This window comes from Anolis sagrei, chromosome 6 (assembly GCF_037176765.1).
Source record: "Anolis sagrei isolate rAnoSag1 chromosome 6, rAnoSag1.mat, whole genome shotgun sequence".
Taxonomy (NCBI): domain Eukaryota; kingdom Metazoa; phylum Chordata; class Lepidosauria; order Squamata; family Dactyloidae; genus Anolis; species Anolis sagrei.
In genome coordinates, this window is record NC_090026.1 from 23,074,810 (window position 1) to 23,097,686 (window position 22,877).

General features: G+C 40.6%; 1 protein-coding gene across 2 annotated transcripts; it reads right to left on the reverse strand.

Annotated features, from left to right (window-relative positions):
- Window positions 1–2,571: 2,571 nt before the first annotated feature.
- On the reverse strand, window positions 2,572–22,457 carry CLN3 (CLN3 lysosomal/endosomal transmembrane protein, battenin). Of its 2 annotated transcripts, XR_009631728.2 has the most exons (16): window positions 22,196–22,457; window positions 21,826–21,910; window positions 20,559–20,661; window positions 16,832–16,885; window positions 16,661–16,740; window positions 15,060–15,145; window positions 13,946–14,018; window positions 12,182–12,325; window positions 10,496–10,626; window positions 9,634–9,689; window positions 7,223–7,291; window positions 7,055–7,110; window positions 6,634–6,727; window positions 5,010–5,150; window positions 3,709–4,033; window positions 2,572–3,658 (listed from the first exon to the last, which is right to left on the reverse strand). XR_009631728.2 is itself a non-coding variant. In XM_060780551.2 (15 exons), the coding sequence occupies exons 1-15, from the start codon at window positions 22,242–22,244 to the stop codon at window positions 3,914–3,916; spliced, it is 1,341 nt and encodes a 446-aa protein (XP_060636534.2). In that variant the 5' UTR covers window positions 22,245–22,457; the 3' UTR covers window positions 2,572–3,913. The 2 variants fall into 2 exon arrangements, 1 of the variants encoding a protein (XP_060636534.2); XM_060780551.2 differs by having other exon boundaries at window positions 2,572–4,033.
- Window positions 22,458–22,877: the final 420 nt, after the last annotated feature.

Consider the following 22,877-nt stretch of genomic DNA (forward strand, 5'->3'; position numbering starts at 1 on the left):
CTGAGGATTAACATCCGGGTTCTCTCCCATTCTAAACCAATGATAGAGCGACAGTGCCGTTCTTCAAAACCGGAAATCCGGCTCGCGCCTGCGTGTGACATCACGACTGGCTCTAAAAGGCGTAGGCACCTTTTTTTTTTCTTAACCTCGCCATTGCTTTGAGGTTTCATCATTCCTTTTATCTCTGCACTTACAGCACTTCCACCGTTGGAGGCCCAGGATATATAGTTTGTGGAAGAGAAGGCCTTGCGAAACCATAACTCCCATGACTTATATACTTATAAGTCTTATATACTTATATACATGACTTATATATAGCATTGGGCCATGGCAGTTACAAGTGGTGCTATTAAACTGCTTTAATTCCACGATACAATATAGGAACAGGTTTTTGTAAGTTTTCTGGGCTGTATGGCCATATTCCAGAAGCATTCTCTCCTGACGTTTCGCCTGCATCTATGGCAGGCAATCTCAGAGGTTGTGAGGTCTTTTGGAAGCTAGGAAAATTGGTTTGTTCAGGGTGGGAGAAAGAACTCTTGTCTGTTTAAGGTGAATGTTGCAATTGGCCACCTTGATTAGTATTTAATGGCCTAGCAGTTTCAAGGTGTGGCTTCTTACTTCCTGGAAGAATGCTTTGTTGATAGATGATTAGCTGTCCCTGATTGTTTCTTGTCTGGAATTCCCATTTTCACACTTAGCTCCTACAGACAAGAGTTCTTTCTCCCACCCTGGACAGTTCACAGATTTATAAACCCCATTTGACCTAGTTTTCGGTCACAGGTTCAAATCCGGGGAGAGGCGGATGAGCTCCCTGTATCAGCTCCAGCTCCTCATGCGGGGACATGAGAGAAGCCTCCCACAAGGATGATAAAAACATCAAATCATCCGGGCATCCCCTGGGCAACGTCCTTGCAGACGGCCAATTCTTTCACACCAGAAGTGACTTGCAGTTTCTCAAGTCGCTCCTGACATGACAAAAAACTTAGTTTCCAACAGACGTCACAACCTCTGAGGTTGTCTGCCATAAATACAGGTGAAACATCAGGAGAGAATGCTTCTGGAGCATGGCCATACAGGCCGGAAAATTCACAGCCACCCAGTGATTCCAGCTATGAAAGCCTTCAACAATATAGGAACACTGCTACTCCTCTTCTCACTGCTGCTGCATTTTCCCCATTTAGATATTTACCATCTATGAAGTGAATATGTAATATTATACAGTAGACTCTCAATTAACCAGAACTCTTGAGCAACCGACAAGGAAATAGAATAAATTCTTAAAATATCAATTTTTATAATACAGTAAAATCAGTTGTAATACTATAGTATGTTAGGTTTCTTTTTATTGGTCTTGATTTGCTTTTAATTACTATATTTCAATATTAATTTTAAGTCAATACAGAGTTTATGATAGGGTATAGTTTGGGGTATTAGACTTATTTTTAATTATAACTCTCAAGCAACCAGAAATTGCACTAATGTGGCACCTCCCTATCCCCACAGGTGCCAGTTAACCGAGGGCCCTTCCAGACAGGCCCTATACCCCAGGATCTGATCCCAGGTTTTCTGTTTATCCCAGATTATCTGACAGTGCAGACTCATATAACCTACTTTAAAGCAGAAAACCTGGGATCAGATCCTGGGGTATAGGACCTGTCTGGAAGGGCCCTGAGAGTCTATTGCAGTTTTTATTTATTTATTTGTTTATTTATTTATTTACGATATTTATATGCTGCCCTTCTCACTGTGAAGGGGACTCAGAGCAGCTTACAAGACACACACAATATATTATATTATTAACATAGTACAATATCAGTATTAAATATTACTATATTGTATACCATTATATTGTATTAGTAATATTACATGTATTATAAATATATAATTATATCTTATTAGTAATAGTATTATATTGCATTACATTACAATATTATAAATATAATATGTATATACAATATATTATATTATATATAATATAATATATATTATATTTAATAGCTTCAGTACTCAGCTTTGCCCAGGTTAGTTATTTTGTGGATGAAGTACATGTTACCATGTTTGGTCCAGATCTATCTTTGGTGGGATTCACCTGGCTTTCCGGATATGGGTAGGTCACAGCTCCCATTATCCTCTATCATCCCCCATATTCTGGGTTATATGGCTGTATGGAAGGGCCCAAAAACTATCACCTGCATCAGTCTGCTCTACTGCTGAACTGCACTTATTTCTGAGGGCATTTCTACACTGCCAAATAATCCAGGTTATCAAAGCAGAAAATCCACATTATCTGAATTGAACTGGATTATCTTAGTCGACATTTCCATACAATCCAGTTCAAAGCAGATAATATGGTTTTTATATGGCAGCGTAGGAGGGGCCTGAGTTAATGCTGCTAATGTTAAAGCTGAAATTAGCTTTCTTGCAATTCGTAATAATTATCTCTAGCCCAGAGACTCTTGTTCTTGACTCTGTGCTAAAACCAGCAAAACAGGCTTTCAAAGAGAAGCTTACCAGTTTGTCGTCATACCTGGCTTCTTTGACGCAGGACAATAATTTGAAGCGAGGCAGACCTCTTTTCAAAAGCTGGTTTATTGATTGTGTTTGAGACAGAAATTGATCACAGTGTAAAACTACCATATTTTCTCCTTAAAATGAATACCTGTTGGACCCAAGCTCTTTTCCATGATTCCTGTTAAAAAGTCACCTATGAATATTGACTGTACTACCTCTTCTACAAAATCCGGTTATGTGAATAAACAGTAATTACTATTTTTTGCTCCCCATTTCCCAAAATTAAGGGAGTGCTCTGTGGTTTGTATGTGCAACATTAAAACATTTATCCTTCAAAAACCATGTAACACGAACGCCCATCCAGCTGGGGTCCTGCATGCTGTGATGAAGCCATCGAATCCTTCAGAAAAAATAATTTTGGACGATATCTTCCCAAATCCCTATTACTCTTGAAGTTGCCACCCAATTTCCCCATAAAATGGTGTGCTCCACATCATTGAAAGATGACTCTTGCTAAGTGCTCATCCAGACTGGCTTACAGCCTTAGGAATTGGTAGGAGTTACAGCTATAGTTACTGGAGCTTTCCCCTATAAAATATTATTTCTTTCCCATTATTTTTTGTGTGTGAATTTTCAGTATTAGCCACAATGTTTTAGACTCACTGCATAATGTGTGGGCTTTTTAGACCCAAGAACCCATCTCTATTGTCTCAGTTCTGTACTTCTGTGTGGTTCCACAGTTGTTTGGAATGAAAGTTTTCAACTGATATTTGTTCCCTCCTTACATTTCTGGTTACCAGACCGATAATCTATTTCTCTTCGCTTCCCCCCATTCTTTCTTTTGATCAGCTAGCCTGCCAGTCTGGCTTGTTTGCTTGCTTGCTTCCTCCCGTCCCTTCCTTCCTTCCTCCTGTCCCTTCCTTCCTTCCGTCCTTCCTTCCTTCCTTCCTTCCTTCCTTCCTTCCTTCCTTCCTTCCACACTTTAGGTGCTAAAGTAGTATTAACTTCTAGCAGTAGAACTGTAACATTTTTAATGTGCTACAACCAGCAGCAGCACACTGGGGCTCAAACCCCATTATATTGAGAGTACAACTGGAGGCAAGAGCAGAAACGGGCTTTACAAAGTATGGCATTCTGAAACGGAAACCTCTGGACCTCAGCACTGTTGAGTAGTCTGGAGGAGCTCTGAATGAAAACAAAATAATGCCTGAAAAGCAACATGACCAAAGGTATAAACACTAAGGGCTGTACCCCATACACCCTCCTTTCCACTCCCCATTCAGCCAGAGGAGGGATATACAAAAAGTCCCATTTTCCCCCTCTTCAGTACTGGCTGCTATACCACTCCGGAATGAAGCTCTTGTACATTGAGGCATCTGCTGGTCCCACTGGAAAGAAATCCTCAGGGGAGACGACAGAAATAGTCATGGACTGGGATGGCAATGGCACCCGAAAGTGAGATACCGAATGTGTCTGCTACACAAGCCACTCCCATGGCAAATTCTCGATGCTCCGGCTGGCTCTGCATTTAGAAGGGAAAGAGAGACCATATTACAGTCGCCCACATTTGCAGGTTGAACTTCTGCTATTATATTATTCAAGAGTTTGATTACTACAGTTCTAATAAACTCTAGGTGTTACTCTATAATCAATATCTGCTGGAAGTTTATAGAATTGTACTGGAAGGCATAAAGATTCCTAGAGATAACACCTCTCTAGGAATCTCTATGTTTTCCAGCATGACTTTATCATCAATGTCTAAAAGAATTCCTAGAGACATATTCATCACAGTAAAAGGGTATTTTTCATATGCTTTCAGAGAGGGTCCTGTGCCCCTAATTCTAGCAAATGGGGAGGACTTACTATAAATAATAATAATAATTATTTATTTATTTATTTATTTATTTATTTATGTATATCCCCCCAGAGGGACTCAGGGCAGATTCCAAACATAAAAAGCAAACATTCAATGCCTGAATACAACAACAATACATCCATACTGACAAAATTAACAATCCAACATATAAACACGAATTGTGACTTAACAACTAACATTAAATAAAAAAACGCACCCTGTTATAACAGACATAAGACAAAAATCAAACATTGAACAAAAGCATCGATCTCCCAGTTTTTTGGGGCAAATAGATTGATCATTGCTCAAGACATCTACTGATCATTGCTTAAGATACCAAGGTAATTCTTTGCTGCAACAGTGACAGTTCCTGACACCTCACTGTATGGTTTTTGGTCCGTAACACCATGCTGATGTCTCTATTGAGGGCTGCTCCCTTGCCAATGTCATGTCACTGGGAAAAAGTGCCACCTGACTGGATCTCACTGGTAAGTCCCAAAATTCTAGTGCTCACCTCATATTCCTTTCCTTTCAAGCAACGGTGCACTAGAATTTTGGGGCTTTCCAGTAAGATCCACTCTACCTACTCAAATATTTGACTGAAGCCTGACCCTCACCAATATTATGTTCATTCAGTTCTCACCTCTGCACTGACACAATGGAAGGTGTTCACATAACTAGCTCCTCCGAGCAATCCTTCATAGATGATCATAACGAAAACCAAATAGATGCTTGGCAAAAACATGTAGCTTACAGCAATCACAAGGAAGACCATGTTCAGGCACTGGTGTGAAAAATAAAAGAGCGTTAGGGTGACAAAAGAGCAGCTACATGGTTGTTTTAACGCTGGAAAAGGTGTGTGTGAGGGGGAGGATGAAGGTAGATGTAATACGAAGGTGAGAGGCTTCCAAGATGTCATTTTATTTACGTCCTGCCTTTCTCCCAGAATGGGATCAAAGTCAGCTCACAACACAGATTAAAACAGTATGTCTCAAAATCATAATAAAGACAGTTAAAACAATCAAATAATTACCCTATTAAAACACTAAAACAGTTTAAAAGCTGTTTAAAAGGTGAAATCCATACTAATGAAAGTTGACCATAGAATCATGGATGCCTGAAGAGAATGTTTTTCTAGGCATCACCAGATTCTTCTGCACCATTCTATGATATTCAAAGGTCTTTGCATATAACTAAAATCATGTTTAGAATTTGTGGATATGATTTATTTATTTATCGTGTCATCCGCAACCAGAACATTGTATTACATTTGGATATGATGATGAGGTGACAAATTCTGTTTTAATTATGGTTGTTGAGGGAAGGATGTTGCTAAAAGCAAAGGTGAATGGGTTATAACACTAATTAACACTCTTGCTTCTTGGCAAACTGATCATATTTCCCTTCTGGTCCTCAGCCAGCATCACATTATATTCCAATAAATCCCACCATGATTTATACCTTGGCTTTGGGAAACATATTTCCTCATATCCCTCAATGACTTTCATTGTCACCTCATCATTATACCTACAATTTTACATTTCTATTGCTATTCACACGTATAACCTGCTCACTCCTAGCTATAAAAGTCTGTTCCTAAGTACTCTATTAACCTGATGAAGTAGACTTAAGTCTATAAAAACATATGCTACTAACTTCTTTTGCTCAGTTGGTCTTAGTTAGTCTCTGAAGGCATTATCAGCTGATACTATTTAACTCAACAATCTATAGCTATTTGAGTTTCAAGTTGCTCTGAATGGCACAAGGTCATGCTAGGCCAAGTTCCAGATCTGTCCAGAAAGATAAAGCACATTAAGTGTCCGATTATTGCTCATTTTTTTCATAAGGGCCAGACTATTTTTTTTCAGTGTCCTTCCCTCTAAGGGTAGGGAAAATGTGGTCTGCTATATAGATTGTAACTCTCATCATTCCTCATTACTGCCTCTGCTGATTCACAGGTGGTGGGAACTGCAGTCCAGCAGAACCTGAAAGGACACAAGTTCTCCATCCCTGAACTACTGTTTAGAAACTAACATCTGGAAGCATACCTTGTAAATGGGAGCATAATTCAGTTACTCAGTAGATGCTGAACCCAGATGTAAACACAAGCTGTAAAAAATAAAAAGCTCTCTGGGGAGATTCTGGGTGTTGTAGTCCAAAAAGAAACATTTCTAAATTCTGCTTCAAAATGGGAATGGAAGGAAATGTGACTCAAGCAGGCAAGAAGGAACATTAACTGACTGTGTGTTAGAGAGATGATGTTATACCTGCAGCACTGCAAGGAGCCATATCTGTCGAATCCGTATACAGGCAGCCGAGGAACGTGAGATGAAGACTCCAGCCTGGTAGAGCATCTGGTACCTAATAGAGTTCAAGAAACCCAGGAGTTTTTGGTTGACTTTCCGTTCTAGTCTGCAAACTAAGAGTGAATCAGAGGACACATCTACACTGTAAAATTAATGAAATGTGATGCCTTAATTCATGGATCAATGCCATGGAATCCTGGGACTTGTAGTTTGGTGAAGCAACAGCTCTCTTTGGCAGACAAAAAAAAAAAAAAACCTTGTGAAGATACAGCACCCAGGATTCCATAACATTGAGCCATGACAGTTAATGTGCATTAATTCTACAGTGTAGATGGATCCCAAGAAATCTACTTTATATGATTTCCACATAACCCAAACTCACCAGCGATATTGTTGCGGGTGACTAAAAGGTGCTTCTCGGAAATACAGGAGTTCAAACTATGGAAGGGAAAGAAGAAAGAGTTAAGAAGGGAAGGGTGAAATGAATGGCTTCTTTTCTGTCATAAATAAGTCTCCACCTTTATATCCCCCATGACCCCCTCACACTCACCAAGCCCTGGTTGATGAAGTATTCTGCAAAATACACAACAGCCAAAGGGATGAGGTATTTCAAGAGACCCTGGAGGAGAGTAAATACTTGTCAGTGCATTCTGTAAAGGCCATGTGCTTTCACATCAACAAGGCAATACAAGGAAAGGAATGGCGATGGAGTCTCCTTCTTTGGAAGCTTTTAAACAGAGGCTGGATGGCTATCTGTCGGGAGTGCTTTGAATGCAGTTTTCCTGCTTTTTGGCAGGGGGATGGATTGGATGGACCACGAGGTCTCTTCCAACTCTATGATTCTATGAATGTACAGTCACCTAATGCAATGCAATCTTTCCAAACAACACTGTTTATGACTTTTTAACAAACAGCCTATATAAGAGATATTGGTTTTGGATATTTTACATCACAGGGAGTGTGTGCTCCCATTCACAACCCTTTCTTCCCAAACTTTCAAACAGATGCTGGATTTGTTTTGGATCCTCAATATCCACAAATTAACTCTAGCTGAAGCATAAGCATTTTGTCGTTTTTTTCCAAGGCCTTGGAAGTTCCTGAACCCCAAGAAATGGTTTATTTTCCCTTCCTGCTCCAGTGCACAAATAAAGTCAGACCTCCACATTTGTTAGGGTCGGGGCACAGGACTCCTATGAAAACAAAACATTGTGAATTTTAGTAATTGTTATTTTGTTTTACTAGAGAGAATACCTTGCTGGGAATTTCTAAGTCCTCAGTATGACTCTGGTCAACTTCCACTGAAAGCTACAGAATCAGACTGGAGGATTCAAAGAACATTTGACTCCATGAATAATCAAATCCACAAAGTCACACCTGCAAATGTGAAGGGCTGACTGTACTACAAAAAAGGGAAGCATCTTCTCATGCAAAGCTAATAAATACCCTATTTACTCAAGTATAATGCATCAATAAATAAATAAATAAATAAATAAAGTAAAACTTGTTTACCTCTATCTCCCTGAGGGTACTCAGGGCAGTTTCCAACAAAGGACAAAACATTCAATTACCAACACAAAATCATACGAAATGGCCATTATAACACACAAACATAATGCTATTAAAACAATCACAAACACTTAAAAGTCAGTTCCAGTATTCTAATGTGCACCTCCATTTTCAAAACCCTAAAACCAAAAGAAGTATTTGCTGCCAAATGTAACATGCAGTGGCAAAAAGTGCAGATCACTTTTGAGCAAAATGGCTCTTTCAAAAAATTGCATTCCTGGGTGCACCTGCACAGTATAATTAATGAAGTCCGACACTGCTTCAACTGGCATAGCTCAATGCTATAGAATCTTGGTCATTCCTTCCTTAAAAACAAAAGTGTTAGAGCAACCAAGCTTCTAGCAACAGAAAAGAAAACCTTGAGCTGCATCTCTGCTGTAGAATGAATCCACTTTAATTGCCTTGGTTCAATGTTATGGAATTATGGAGACTGCAATTTTACAAGGTCTTGAGCCTTTTTTGCCAAAGAATGCTAATGCCTCACTAAATTACACATCAGGATCCCAAAACACTAAGCTGTTTAAATTAAATTAGAGAAATAGGAACTCCAGGTGCTCCTGAAGCAGCTTCCCCTTTTGCTTTAGCTCAGCACACAGATCTAATTTCCACCCTAATTTTGACAATGCAATTTAGGCAAAAAAGGTGAGCATTAGACATGAGTAAATAGGGTACTTATGCTAGAAACCTTTTTTTCACTGTTTTTATTTATTTTGTACGAAAAGCATTGCACAAATTAGTACAAAACTGATAAAAATAGAAGGAGCACAAAAGGCTAAGTATCTTCTGACCAAAAATGGGCAACAGCAACCTCACTCTAAAAGCACAAAACTCTGGCATGTGCAGAGTGTGTTTATCACCGAAAACTGCAATCAGGTATCTTTTCTTTGTGATAAATGGAAAAAAACTTACAGATCAAACTTTGTGATATTTTATTATTTTCTCGATATTTAGAGATTGCAACTTGTGTTACACAACACTAAGAGCTGAAAAACTTCTAAAAGGTTGGCACATCTGAGAACAAGCCTTTTTCTCTGTGTTCCTTTCTAATAAGTGGTGTCTAATCTTGATGGAAGCTTGGAAATGTTAATGGGATAACAATTCCCAGAATTCACCAGCAAGTATAATCAGTGGCTGTGTTAACTGGAAGCTCTGGGAATTGTCACCCCAAAAGGTAACTATTCCAAGTTCTGGTCTCAACACTATTTGTTTTGAATTACCACTGTTTACTGTACTTAATTCACATTCCTTTTCTAAAAAGTAATCCATTCAACATATGCTTATACATATCTTGACATAGTCTACACTTTGAAGAATTTTAAATGTACATACACCAAGAAAATCTGTATTATTTCCTCATGAAAATATACAAATATCCATTTTAATTAGGAGCCTTACCTTGACCACCTGCCCTTTTTCCTGCAAAGTGAGCTGAGGGCTCTGCGTCTCTAAAGCTGGAAAAAAAATATTGACATGAGACAGAGTTAAGCAAAAAAATTGATCAGAGCTGTGGATGTTTTTGCATACTGCATTATAAATGATTGATTTATAATGCTGGGTAATTCCTCCTCTTGCTGGTGTGAGCAGCACGCATCAGGAAAAACAAACAATGCAAAGACCATACCTTCTCAGGGATTGACGTCTTAAAGTATGTATTTAATAAATGTACTTGCATTTTAATCCTTCCACTGTATTTTGTGGTGGTGTGTTTTAATATATGCATTTTATGATAATATGTTTTAACTGTGTTGTGTTCCATCTCGATGGGTGAAGAGAGATGGGTAATACATACAATTATTTATGGGTTACTGTGAGTTTTCCAGGCTGTATGGTCATCTTTCAGAAGCACTCTGTCCTGACGTTTCACCCACATCTATGGGAGGCATCCTCAGAGATGGTGAGGTTTGTTGGAAACCAAGGCAAGTGGGGTTTATATATATATATGTGAAATGTCCATGGTGGGAGACATAACTTACCTGTTGGAGGTAAATGTGAATGTTGCAATTGGCCACCTTGATTAGCATTGAATAGCCCTGCCATAGATGTGGGTGAAATGTCAGGAGAGAATGCTTCTGGAACTTCGCCATACAACCTGGAAAACTCACAGTAACCGCAGTGATTCCAGCCATGAAAGCCTTTGACAACACAATTATTTATTGTTGTTGTTGTTTTTGTAGAAGTGCAATAAATGATCATGTTGGTTCATTTGAGCAAATGCGATATTGTAGAAACATTGACCCATTTGCTTAGGATCACTTACTGTCTCGGGGTGTACTGCTGCCCCCCAGAAGTGGTTGGTGGGTCACAGAAGAAGACCGTGGGGATTTCTTTATACAAGGACCCCAGCCACAGCGGGGGGCCTGAGGAGGTGGAGCCAACAGGAAACAATAGCTATGGAGGAGGAGAAAAAAGGAGATGGTCGAGGATCCCAGATGCTCTGTGGAATCATGTAACCTCTATACTGTCCCTCAACTGGAAGTTGGCTTCTACTTATCAAAGGACAGGGTTGCTGTTGTGCCTTCAAAGTGTTTCTGACTTATGGCAACCCAAGGCATTTTCTTGGCCAGATTTTCCCAGAAAGATTTGTCTTTGTCTTCCTCTGAAGCTGAGAGATTGTGACTTGCCCAAATTGGGTTTTCATGACTGAGCAGAGATTACAACATTAGTCTCCAGAATCATAGTCCAATGCTCAAACTACTATTCCATGATGGTGCTCCAAAGACAGGGGACTAAGGTTATTTCTAGTAGATCTGCTGCTATGAGGTAGAGAATTTGCTAGAGAATTCTTAGTATCTCATGAACTACAAACCCCAGGATGCCATAGGATGCAGCATGGCAGTTAAAGTGGAATCAAAATGCTGTAATTGTACACAATGAAAGAGATCATATTCAACTAGAGCTCTCAGCTATGGATAAGAAAAGACATTTCCCCACAATTAAGTAGCCTTTTGGCCAGGCATGGGCAAACTTTGGCCCTCCGGGTGTTTTGAACTTCAACTCCTATAATTCCTAACAGCCAATATTGTGGAAGGTGAAAACACCTAGAGGATCAAAGTTTGCTGGGGCACTTAATGTTTTCCCAGTTTATTTCCCTAGTACCAACATATATTTAAGTATAAGCCAACCTGAATATAAGACAGGGCACCTAATTTTACCACAAAAAAACTGGGGGAAAGTATTGGCTTGAATATAAGCCGAGGGTAAGAAATGCAGCAGCTACTGGTAAATTTAAAAATAATAATAGATACCAATAAAATTACATTAATTGAGGCATCAGTAGGTTAAAGGTTTTTGAATATTTACATAAAGCCATAATTTAAGATAAGACTGTCCTCTGATTAAACTGTTATTCTAACCTTCTTCAGTGTAAATGTGTTTACATATCCTTCCAATAATAATAGAGAGTAAAATAATAAATATGATAATAGAGTAAAATAATAAATGTAATAATAGAGTAAAATAATAAAATGTAATAAAATAATAGATTAAATAAGTTAAATCTAATAATAATAAACAGAGTAAATTAATAAATGTAATAATAATAATATAATCACACAGTCATCATCACACATCACACAGTCCTAGACGCTTGAGAAGTGTTCGACTTGTGATTTTGTGTTACGAAATCCAGCATATAGATCTCATTTGCTGTGACATACTGTGTTTTTGTGTCAGTAAAATAACAATAATAATAATAAAGTAAAATAATAAATGTAATAATAGAGTAAAATAATAAAATGTAATAAAAGTAATAGATTAAATAATGTAACTGTAATAATAACAATAATAAACAGAGTAAAATAATAAATGACTTTAACTTGAGTATAAGCCATGAGGGGCTTTTTCAGCCTAAAAAAGGGCTGAAATACTCGGCTTATACTCAAATATATACGGTAATTTCCACTTCCAATGGACTCTTCCCACATATTCTGCTTCCAAACCTCACCTGGCCTGCATGATGACAGGAATAATGGTCATGACCAGGAGAGTGTGTTGAGGGCTCAGCCCTGCTTGTGTCAAGCCAAGGTAGGAAAGGGCGCCTATCAAGCCAGCCCCACCAGTTCCAGAGGACCAAGCAGAAACCACAGAACTAAAATTGGGAAGAAAGGAAGCAAATGTGAATTATGGTACTTTTCAACAGAAATTTCAATGTGATCACTTCCAACTTTGCCATAATTACATCCACAAACTTACACTACTTCAAACTTTGCAATAGTGAGGCACCTTATAAGTAAGTCAGGTAAGGCATCAGTTCTCAGTCCTGCTTCTCTCCTCAGATATGAGGCTAGCTAGGCACCTTTAACTGTCATTTGAAATATGACATGTTTATATATCCATTCTTCAAATGCAAAACAAATAGACAAAATCAATTATATTGGATTCCTATTTTGACAACTCTAGAACGGTCTATTGTCGAAGGTTTTCATGGCCCAAATCACTGGGTTCTTGTAGGTTTTTCAGGCTATATGACTATGGTTCTAGAACATGGTCGTATAGCCCAAAAAACCTACAACAACCTAGAACAGACTCATCAAAATTAATGATACTAACTTCAGTTTCATTTTCAATAGTTAAGTCAAAGTATGATTAAACTGAGAACCAACCCAGCATCTTTTTGACAAGTTTTTTTTTTAAGTTGTACAACTGACTTGTGAAAAGGGCCGGGTGTTATGTTGGTGACAACATAGATACTACCCAACAGGAAGTGTTCACAACTACCTTATTCCAGAATCAAACCAACTAGGCAGGAAACTATTGCAGAAATCCTTTTTCGGAATGAAATGCACAGCAAGGCTGCACAGAAGTAAACCCAATATCATTCTGTACAATATTATGTCTGCCTTTTTCTTTAAAATCAGGTGAAAATGAAGGATTTTTCTTCGTTTGCAATTAAGCATAAAGGCATGCAATGATGAGTTAAACTGACTAACCTTAAGAAAAAAAATAATCTTAGTCTTAGGCCCCATCAACACTGCCATATAATGCAGTTTCACGATGCAGGTTTTTTTTTCATGTAAGGAGCAACTTGAGAATCTGCAAGTTGTTTCTGGTGTGAGAGAATTGGCCATGTGCAAGGATGTTGCTCAGAGAACACCCGGATGTTTGATGTTTCATCCTTGTGGGAGGCTTCTCTCATGCCCCTGCATGGGGAGCTTGAGCTGACAAAGGGAGCTCATCCACACTCTCCCCAGATTCGAACCTCCAACTTGTCGGTCATCAGTCCTGTCAGCACAAGAGTTTAACCCAGAGATCCTCAAACTAAGGCCTGAGGGCCGGATACAGCCCTCCAAGGTCATTTATCCGGCCCTCGCTCAGGGTAAACCTAAATCTGAAATGACTTGAAAGTATACACACAACAACAACAACAATCCTATCTCATCAGCCAAATTGTTCTTCATTTTAATTATTGTATTGTTTTAAGGTGGTTTTTTTGCACTACATCAGATATGTTCAATGTGGATAGGAATTCATTCGTGTTTTTTTCAAATTATAATCCGGCCCTCCAACAGTTTGAGAGGCTGTGACCTGGCCCTCTGTTTGAGGATCCCTGGTTTAACCCATTGCACCACCGGGGGCTCAGGTGCAGTTATATGCATTATATAGCAGTGTATACTCATATAAAGTGCATTATGACTCTGCATTATATGGCAGTGTAGATGGGGCCTTGACCTTAATACCAAGATCTGCAACCATGCCATCCTTTCGTTACCTGTTGAAAAAAGATGTCAATGCCAGGAATGTTATTTCACCCAAGCCAGATGAAATGCTGGCCAGCACAACACCTACAAAAAAAAGAGAGAAGCCATCAGTAAGTGCAATTTGTGTACAGGTTACTGAATTTTATCTGAACTAGGAATGCTGAGCTTTGTGAATTGAACCAAAGAAAGAAGTAGTTGGGATACCTTCCTTCATTTCAAGTGCATCAAGAGTGAGAGAAACACACTATAGTACAACAGGAATCCTTCACTGGTACTATCTAAGGTCCTTCCACATAGCCCTATATCCCAGAATGTCAAGGCAGAAAATCCCACATTATCTGAGTGTGGACTCAGATAACCCATTTCAAAGAAGATATTGTGGGATTTTCTGCCTTGATATTCTGGGACATAGGGCTGCGTGGAAGAGTCTTTGGTGCCCTTCCAGACAGGCCATATATCCCAGGGCCTGATCCCAGGTTTTCTGTTTATCTCAGATTATCTGGCAGTGTGAACTCATATAATCCAGGTTGAAGCAGAAAACCTGGGATCAGATCCTGGGATATAAGGCCTGTCCGGAAAGGCCCTAAGTCATTCCATTCCCACTTGGGCCCCTTCCACGCAGCTGAATAAAATCCCACATTATCTGGTTTGAACTGGGATATATGGCAGTGTGGGCCCAGATAATGCAGTTCAAAGCAGATATTGTGGGTTATATGGCTGTGTGGAAGGGCCCTTAGGCTGGATCTACATTGCCATATAATCCAGGTTATTAAATCAGATAATCCACATTATCTGCTTTGAATTGGATTATATGAGTCCATATTGCCATATAATCCAGCTCAAACCAGGTAACTTGGATTCTATATGGCAGTGTAAAAGGGGCCATAGTTTGGGTCCAACTCCAGATATGTTTGAATCATGAGATGGCAAGTATTGGAGTCGTCGTCCGTCCCCCCCCCCCCCCCCCCGGCATAAAATCCACATCCCATTTCCTGATTCCTCTACTTTAGCCAAATTATTTCAGACCTCCATCTTCCAAGGAAATAAGGTGACAAAAGGAATCCTCTCTTGCTATAACTGGAGGACTATCAGTTCCTCTCAGTTCCCTATGAAGATTGCTTTTACCTGTCATGCTTTGCGCTGTGGTTCTTGAGAAGGCCACCAGTAGGAAACTGCTCCAGGCTGTGGCAACACAGACTGCAACACGCAACCTGTAAGTTGAAAGCAAGCGCTTCAATGAGAAACTGGACAGCATTAGAGCTGACCAGAAATCTTCTTACCTATAGGTAAAGGTAAAGGTTTTCCCCTGACATTAAGTCCAGTCGTGTCTGACTCTGGGGGGTGGTGCTCATCTCCATTTCTAAGCCGAACTGCCTGCCTTGTCCGTAGACACCTCCAAGGTCATGTGGCCGGCATGACTGCATGGAGCGCCGTTACCTTCCTGCCAGAGCAGTACCTATTGATCGACTCACATTTGCATGTTTTCGAATTGCTAGGTTGACCGAAGCTGGGGCTGAGAGCGGAAGCTCACGCCACTCCCCAGATTCAAACCTGTGACCTTTCAGTCAACAAGTTCAGCAGCTCAGCGGTTTAATCCACTGCGCCACTGAGGGCTCCTTCTTCTTACTTATAGTCCACATATAAAAAATAACTTTCTTAGGACAGTTAATTCCCTTCAATTTCCTTCCTACTTGCCTCTTAACAACCAACTTTCTGAATGTGGAATATAATTAAATGAGTGCAGTTTATCTTCCTTAAAGTTACAGAAACACAAACCAAATTCTGATACAGTCTTCCAAAAAGTCAGATAATACTAAAAAAATATATCAAAATATAAGAACAGTGTATGGCAGTTAACATACACAATATGTATTCACAGCTTGTGCCTTTCCATCAACTGTTATTTTACTAGGAAATGAAAAAGGAAAATGTAACTTCAAGGGCATGGGCTCTCTTGTTTTGATATTTCAATAAATAACAAGGAAATAAATAACGAGGATATTTTTATGTTAACAAAAAGTCCAAGTGTTTGTAGTGTAGATTTAACTTGAGTTCTCTTCTGTATGGATTGTTGTGATTTTTGCCAAATTGCATATGTAAATAAGATCCTTTTGTATTGTCGAAGGCTTTCATGACCAGAATCACTGGGTTATTGTGAGTTTTCTGGGCTGTATGGCCATGTTCCAGAAGCATTCTCTCCTGACGTTTCGCCTGCATCTATGGAAGGCATCCTCAGAGGTTGTGAGATATTTTGGAAACTAGGAAAATTGTGTTTATATGTCTGTGGAATGCCTGAGGTGGGAGAAAGGACTCTTATAAAGAACAACACTCAAAAACAGGGGAATTCCAGACAAGAAACAATCAGGACCAACTAATCATCTCCCAACAAAGGATTCTCCCAGGCAGTAAGAAGGCAGACCTTGAAACTGCTGGGCCATTAAATGCTAATCAAGGTGGCCAACTGCAATATTCATATGTACCTCAAACAGACAAGTGTTCTGGACATTCCACAGATATATAAACTCAATTTTCCTAGTTTCCAACAGACCTCACAACCTCTGGGGATGCCTGCCATAGATGCAAAACATCAGGAGAGAATGCTTCTGGAACATGACCATACAGCCCGGAAAATTCACAACAACCCAAGATCCTTTTGGCTTCTTTTGTACACTTGCAGGGAGTTCAGTGTCTACTCCTAGTACTTCCTATGAACTTTGTCAACTCACCCATATGGGAACAAGTGGATACAAAAGGGGGCACTGAATTTGATGAGAAGAGTCGGCAGAATGTCAGCTAACAGCACAGCCTGTAAGGAGCACCAAAGAGATGGGAGTGAATAATCGTTGGTGCTGAACTCTCAATCCCATCACCCTGCACCTTTTCTCCCATACACGTACCCCTGTCGAAACAGCATTGCAGTCATACCGAGAATCATTAGCACTAGGAGGAATCTGTGGGAAGAATTGGATACAAGAAGAAAATTTAGACAGAGGAGATGAGATTCCAGCCCCTTACTAGTAGCAGCTTCTTGAATGATTCCCTTCGCTCAGGACATACCTTCCAACAGTTTACATAATGGGTCAAGAAGGCCAAAATTATGAATGAGCAATGCACAGGCAGGGAAAGACTGCAATAATTTGCTTTTGCCTGAACCGACTGGGAAGGGAAAGATGTCTCATATTCTTCTCTTTCTTCTCTAATTAAGTGCAAAATATCTTTGTACTTTGAGTTCAGTTTGCAGCAGTTTTTTTTTCCATGTCAGGAACGACTTGAGAAACTCACTTCTGGTGTGAGAGAATTTGCTGATTGCAAGGACGTTGCCCAGGGGATGCCCGGATGTTTTGATGTTTTACCAACAGGGGAGGCTTCTCTTGTCCCAGATTGGGAAGTTAGAGCTGAGACAGGAGCTCACCCTGCTCCCCAAACTTGAACCGCTGACCTGCTGGTCAGCAGTCCCACCAGAACAAGGGTTTAACCCATTGCGCCACTGGGGGCAACTGAATAAGCTGAAGACAAAGGGGGGGGGGGGAGTGAGGAGGAGAGGCAAATTGGGATATTTTAAGAGCAGAAACAAAAGTGAGGTGATGAGGGATTCATCATGAATATCCCTGTCAAATCGGGACAGCTGAAAGATATACCAGGAATCACCTTGTGTGACACCAAGAAAACATAAGAGTTGGTGTGACTTCAGTTGTCTTTTCTAACACCATCTCTAGCCACCTTGGTACTGTTCCATTATCCCAGTGGTTCCCAACCTGTGGTCTGTGGACCACAAGTGGTCCGAAAGAACGAAAATATGGTCAGCGGTTTCACCATTACTACACCATTGCCTCAAAACCACACGGCAACAAGCATGAATGGTCTCATAAAACTCTCTTATAGTGTCGAGGCAATGGGGATATCTGGAGGGAACAGTCAGATTACCCACAAAAGTTGACTACTACCACATCAGCTCTAGATTATTAAATATGATTTTCTGTGGGTGAGCATGGTGATTACTGGATGGCATATGTTCTGTATCAGAAATTAGAGCTGATGTGGTCTATCCAATACAATTTTCTGAATCAACATCCCAAATAACCAAACAAAATGTAAAGTTGACCAAAAACTTTAGATTCAGTTTGGTTATTTGGGGTGCTGATTCTAATGTTGAAGAGTGGTCCTAATGTTGGAGAGTGGTCCCTGGTCAAAGTGGTCCCTGGTCAAAAAAAAAAAGGCTCAGAACCACTGCATTATCTGGAATGAGGTTACAATGGGGCGCTAGAGAGAGTGTAATGAATGAATGTGTGAGTGCATGCAGAAGAGCAGAAGAAACATGCCAAGAAAAATCAACATGGAGTTCGCATAAAACATGATATGGGTCGGACTTGGCAGTCAAAGAGAGGAAGCGATAAGGCACAGCTGAACAACAATGAACAATAAGGTGTGCGGCCGAGCATGTAAGGAGTGCAAGGAGTGTGCAGGAGGTACTCCATAAATTATATAGCTTGGAATGTCTTGAACTTGAAAAACAGGACTCGAAAGAACAGAACAGCATGTGTTTTAAAAAGTAGAAAAATGGATTTTGACCTATAAATGCAGGGGACCCCAAGATCATGGACGCTTCTTGATCCACGGCAATGGAACATCCACACCTTCTCGGAGGAAGGCTGATCATCATCTGGAGAAGACCTGTGTGTGTGTATGTGTGAATGTTTGGAATGTGCGCACGAGAGCTCTCTCTTGATGTGATTCTGATGTGATTCTATGGGGATTGTATTTCAATAAATGTTACATGAATAGTGTTGGGTCTCTAAAGTGTCTCATTGATCTAAACTGCCTTAGTATTCCTTGAACACTCTGCACAAAAGAACAGGAGCCTCTCTGGGTTCATAACAAGTGGATAGTCCATTTTACAGGGGAGGGGAGAGTTGAAGGAGGAAAACTATTTACTACGTTTTCGCTGGCTATTCCCAACAGGAAAACTGGGGGAAATGGTTTTCCTCCTTCAGCCCATCCCTGTAAAAAAGACTATCCTTCTCTCTCTAGCGTCTCCTTGTGGTCTCTGTCCCACCACATCTTTTTTCCAAGACAAGATGCTGAAGGGGGTCAGCTCCAAAGAAAGATAAAAAAATGCCAGTCAGTGACATTTTAATATTTTAAAATTAGGGAAAATATTAAATTTCCCCTAATTCTTCACTGTTCTTAAGAAGGGTCTCCTAATGTCCAAAGGAAATCTATGGGTTATTCTCACTACAGGGGTATCAAATAAACACAAGCCTTTATTGTTGGATTCTTTGGCACAAACACATGCACCTTCTTGGTCATATTTCAACTGTGTGATTTAGCATTTGCCTTGTGAATGCACTCTGCGCTCCCATTCCCTACATACCACACTCCCCATTTCTTTCCATACACTTTCTCTCACATACTTTCTGGATCTTCTGTATGGATTTTGCTTTCATTCTTACTTTCTATTGCAGGATTAGTTGAAACTAGTTAATCCATGCTGGCTGGGGGATTTTGCAAGCAGCATTCCAAAAGGCAGGTTTTCCAAGCTCTACAGCAGGTACTTTATCTATACATTTCTTTCCTTGGGTGCATCTACACTAATAATGCAGTTTAACTGCCATGGCTCAATGCTAAGGAATCATGGGAGTTGTAGTTTTACAAGGCTTTTCACCTTCTCTGCTAAAGAGGGCTGGTTCCTCACCAAATCTCATGATGCAAAGATACAGAAATGGGGGACTCGTGGCTCGAGAGCAGTACATGTGAAAAAGATCTTGGAGTTCTCATGGACAACAAGTTAAACATGAGCCAACAATGTCATGTGGCGGCAAAAAAAGCCAATGGGATTTTGGCCTGCATCAATAGGAGCATGGTGTCTAGATCCAGGGAAGTAATGCTACCCCTCTATTCTGCCTTGGTTAGACCACACCTGGAATACTTTGTCCAATTCTGGGCACCACAATTGAAGAGAGATATCGACAAGCTGTAATGTGTCCAGAGGAAGGCGACTAAAATGATCAAGGGTCTGGAGAACAAGCCCTATGAGGAGCGGCTTAAAGAGATGGGCATGTTTAGTCTGAAGAAGAGAAGGCTGAGAGGAGACATGATGAGGGCCATGTATAAATATGTGCGAGGAAGTCATAGGAAGGAGGGAGCGAACTTGTTTTCTGCTGCCCTGGAGACTAGGACGCGGAACAATGGCTTCAAACTACAAAAAAGGAGATCCCATCTGAACATTACAAAGAAATTCCTGACTGTGAGAGCTGTTCAGCAGTGGAACTCTCTGCCCCGGAGTGTGGTGGAGGGTCCTTCTTTGGAAGCTTTTAAACAGAGGCTGGATGGCCATCTGTCAAGGGTGCTTTGAATGCAATATTCCTGCTTCTTGGCAGGGGGTTGAACTGGATGGCCCATGAGGTCTCTTCCACCTCTATGATCCTATGATTCTATCTCATAGCATCAAGCCAATGCGTTAATTCTAAAGACCTTATATAACTACAACTCCCTAATTCCATAGCACTGAACCATGGCAGTTAAAGTAGCATCAAACTGCATTATTTCTAGAGTATAGAACTGTTTCTTGCCCTTTTTTGCAGACACAAATACACACACATATGTTTGTCTGCTCTGCACACTCACCGGTTCAGTCCCATTGCCAGCTGGCACCTTCTGATGGCTGAGAATATCATGGGCAGCACTCAACATGACCACATAAGCAAAGTTGTTGCAAAGTCCCAGTAACCTGTGAGACGAAGACAGATTAGTTACAACAGTTGCAGGGGCATCTCAAGCATCAAAGTGATTGGTATCATCATGGTATCACTATTTACATTTCATGAAGTCATGCCGGCTACGTGACCTTGGAAGTGTCTACAGACAACACCAGCTCTTCATCTTAGAGTTGGACAAGACTAGACTTACTGTCGAGGGGAAAACTTTGCCTTTTTATTTTTCCATATTAGAGCCCAAATGGGTACATCTGCGAACAGCTCCTAAGCAGTTTCCCATTTAAGCACTTAGACCCTGACTTTGTTCAATCCATCAAGAACAGAAGTGGGAATCACAAAGCACTTCAAACATGACTAAAACTCCCATCAGCCCATGTCAATTCCCATCAACATTGCCAACAGCGAGGAACGCTGAGAGTTGCAGTCCAACGGCATATGGAAGTATGTACACTTCCTCTCCCTGACCACCTTGATTAGCATTTGTTGGCCTGGCAGTTTTTTGGTGCAGCTTGTTAGTGCCAACAAAAGATTACCCCAGGCACTAACAAGCCACACCAAAAAAACTGCCAGGCTGACAAATGCTAATCAAGGTGGTCAGTTGAAACATTCACACCTAGCTCCAGCAGACAAGAGTTCTTTGTCCCACCCTGGTCATTCCACAGATATATAAACCCAAGTTTCCTAGTTCCAACAGGCCTCACTACTTCTGAGGAGTCTTGCCATAGATGCAGGCAAAACGTCAGGAGAGAATGCCTCTAGAACATGGCCATATAGCCCGAAAAAACCTACAACAACCCATAGGACTGTACATTTTGGCAAAGGGTAGATTTGCATGAAGCCCAAAGGAGTGGATCAATGACTAGTCAGATAGGATAGGATTTTAAACAATGCCATAAATCAAAGTGTGTATGCAATGATCCACAGGAAAGCAATGTTGTCACTATCTTGACCACCCATATGGACAACTTTGAAGGATTTAAACAGAGGCTGGATGGCCATCTGTCAGGGGTGATTTGAATGCAATATTCCTGCTTCTTGGCAGGGGTTGGACTGGATGGCCCATGAGGTCTTCCAACTCTTTGATTCTATAATTCTATGATTTTACAATTTTGGATGAGGGGCGCTCAACAATAAAAAAGCCTTGAATAGAAGTGGAAATCAAAGGAAAGTGGTCTCACCAGAAGCCCAGGTTGTTCCTCCTCTGGTTCCAGGCGTCTTGGGGATCCCCAGGCTCCTCTGCAGGGGGCACATCTTCATCTTCCTCTGGATGTTTTGGGGAAGAGCAAGGAGAGAGTCAAAGGGTGCGTCTACACTGCATGATTAATGCAATTTGACACCAGTTTAGATGCAATAGCTCAGTGCTATGGAATAATGGAAATTCTAGTTCAGCTTCCTCTGCTAAAGTGGGCTGATGCCCCACCAACTACAATTCCCATGATTCCATAGCACTGAGACATGGGATTTAAGTGGTTTCAAACCTTATTGATCATACAGAGCAGATGCACTCAAAATCAGAAGGTGATTTGTAAATAGTGGCAAAAGACTTACCATCAGACTCAGCAGAAATGCCTTGCCATCCAGCCCCAGGAGGCCCCATGGTGGAGAGGAGCTGCCGATGGGGTGCCAGGTTGCCCACCTAAGTTTCCTGTTTTATTTAATCAGAATGGGAATGAAAAGTAAATCAATCTCTCTCTGCCACCTTCCACTCCCCCAAGGCCTCTGTGCCTTTAAGAAACAGCTGAGCCCATCTCCAGCCAAGCAGGCAGCAACAAATGCAAAGCACTTCCGCATTGGAAAAAAAACAAGATTCAATTCTGAGCCTACTTCCTCGTTGGACGCCACTTCCGGTTGCCAGTGCCCTCACTTGTGTGCCTCTGCAATCTCACTCCCCTCCAGAAACACAGAGCTGGGAGGGAGGAGGGAAGGAGGGACAGATATGCTCAGAAAAATGCTGCATTGGCACAGACATGACATTATGTTGCTATGGATCTTATGTTACTCTCAGTTTATATGGTTACATTGAAAGATACTGAGTTTCAACAAACCTTGGAAATGTTACTTTTTGGGATTGCAGGGACACTGTGGAAAGGATGTTTTTCAAGCTCTGGATGTAGATGCAAAGTGTCCCAGTTTGGCATGAAAAACAGCCCCAAATTATCCTCTACGGATCTGGATTTAAATTCTTAATTAAAATGAAAAATCATTCAAAAAAATAGGAAGTTAAAAGAGC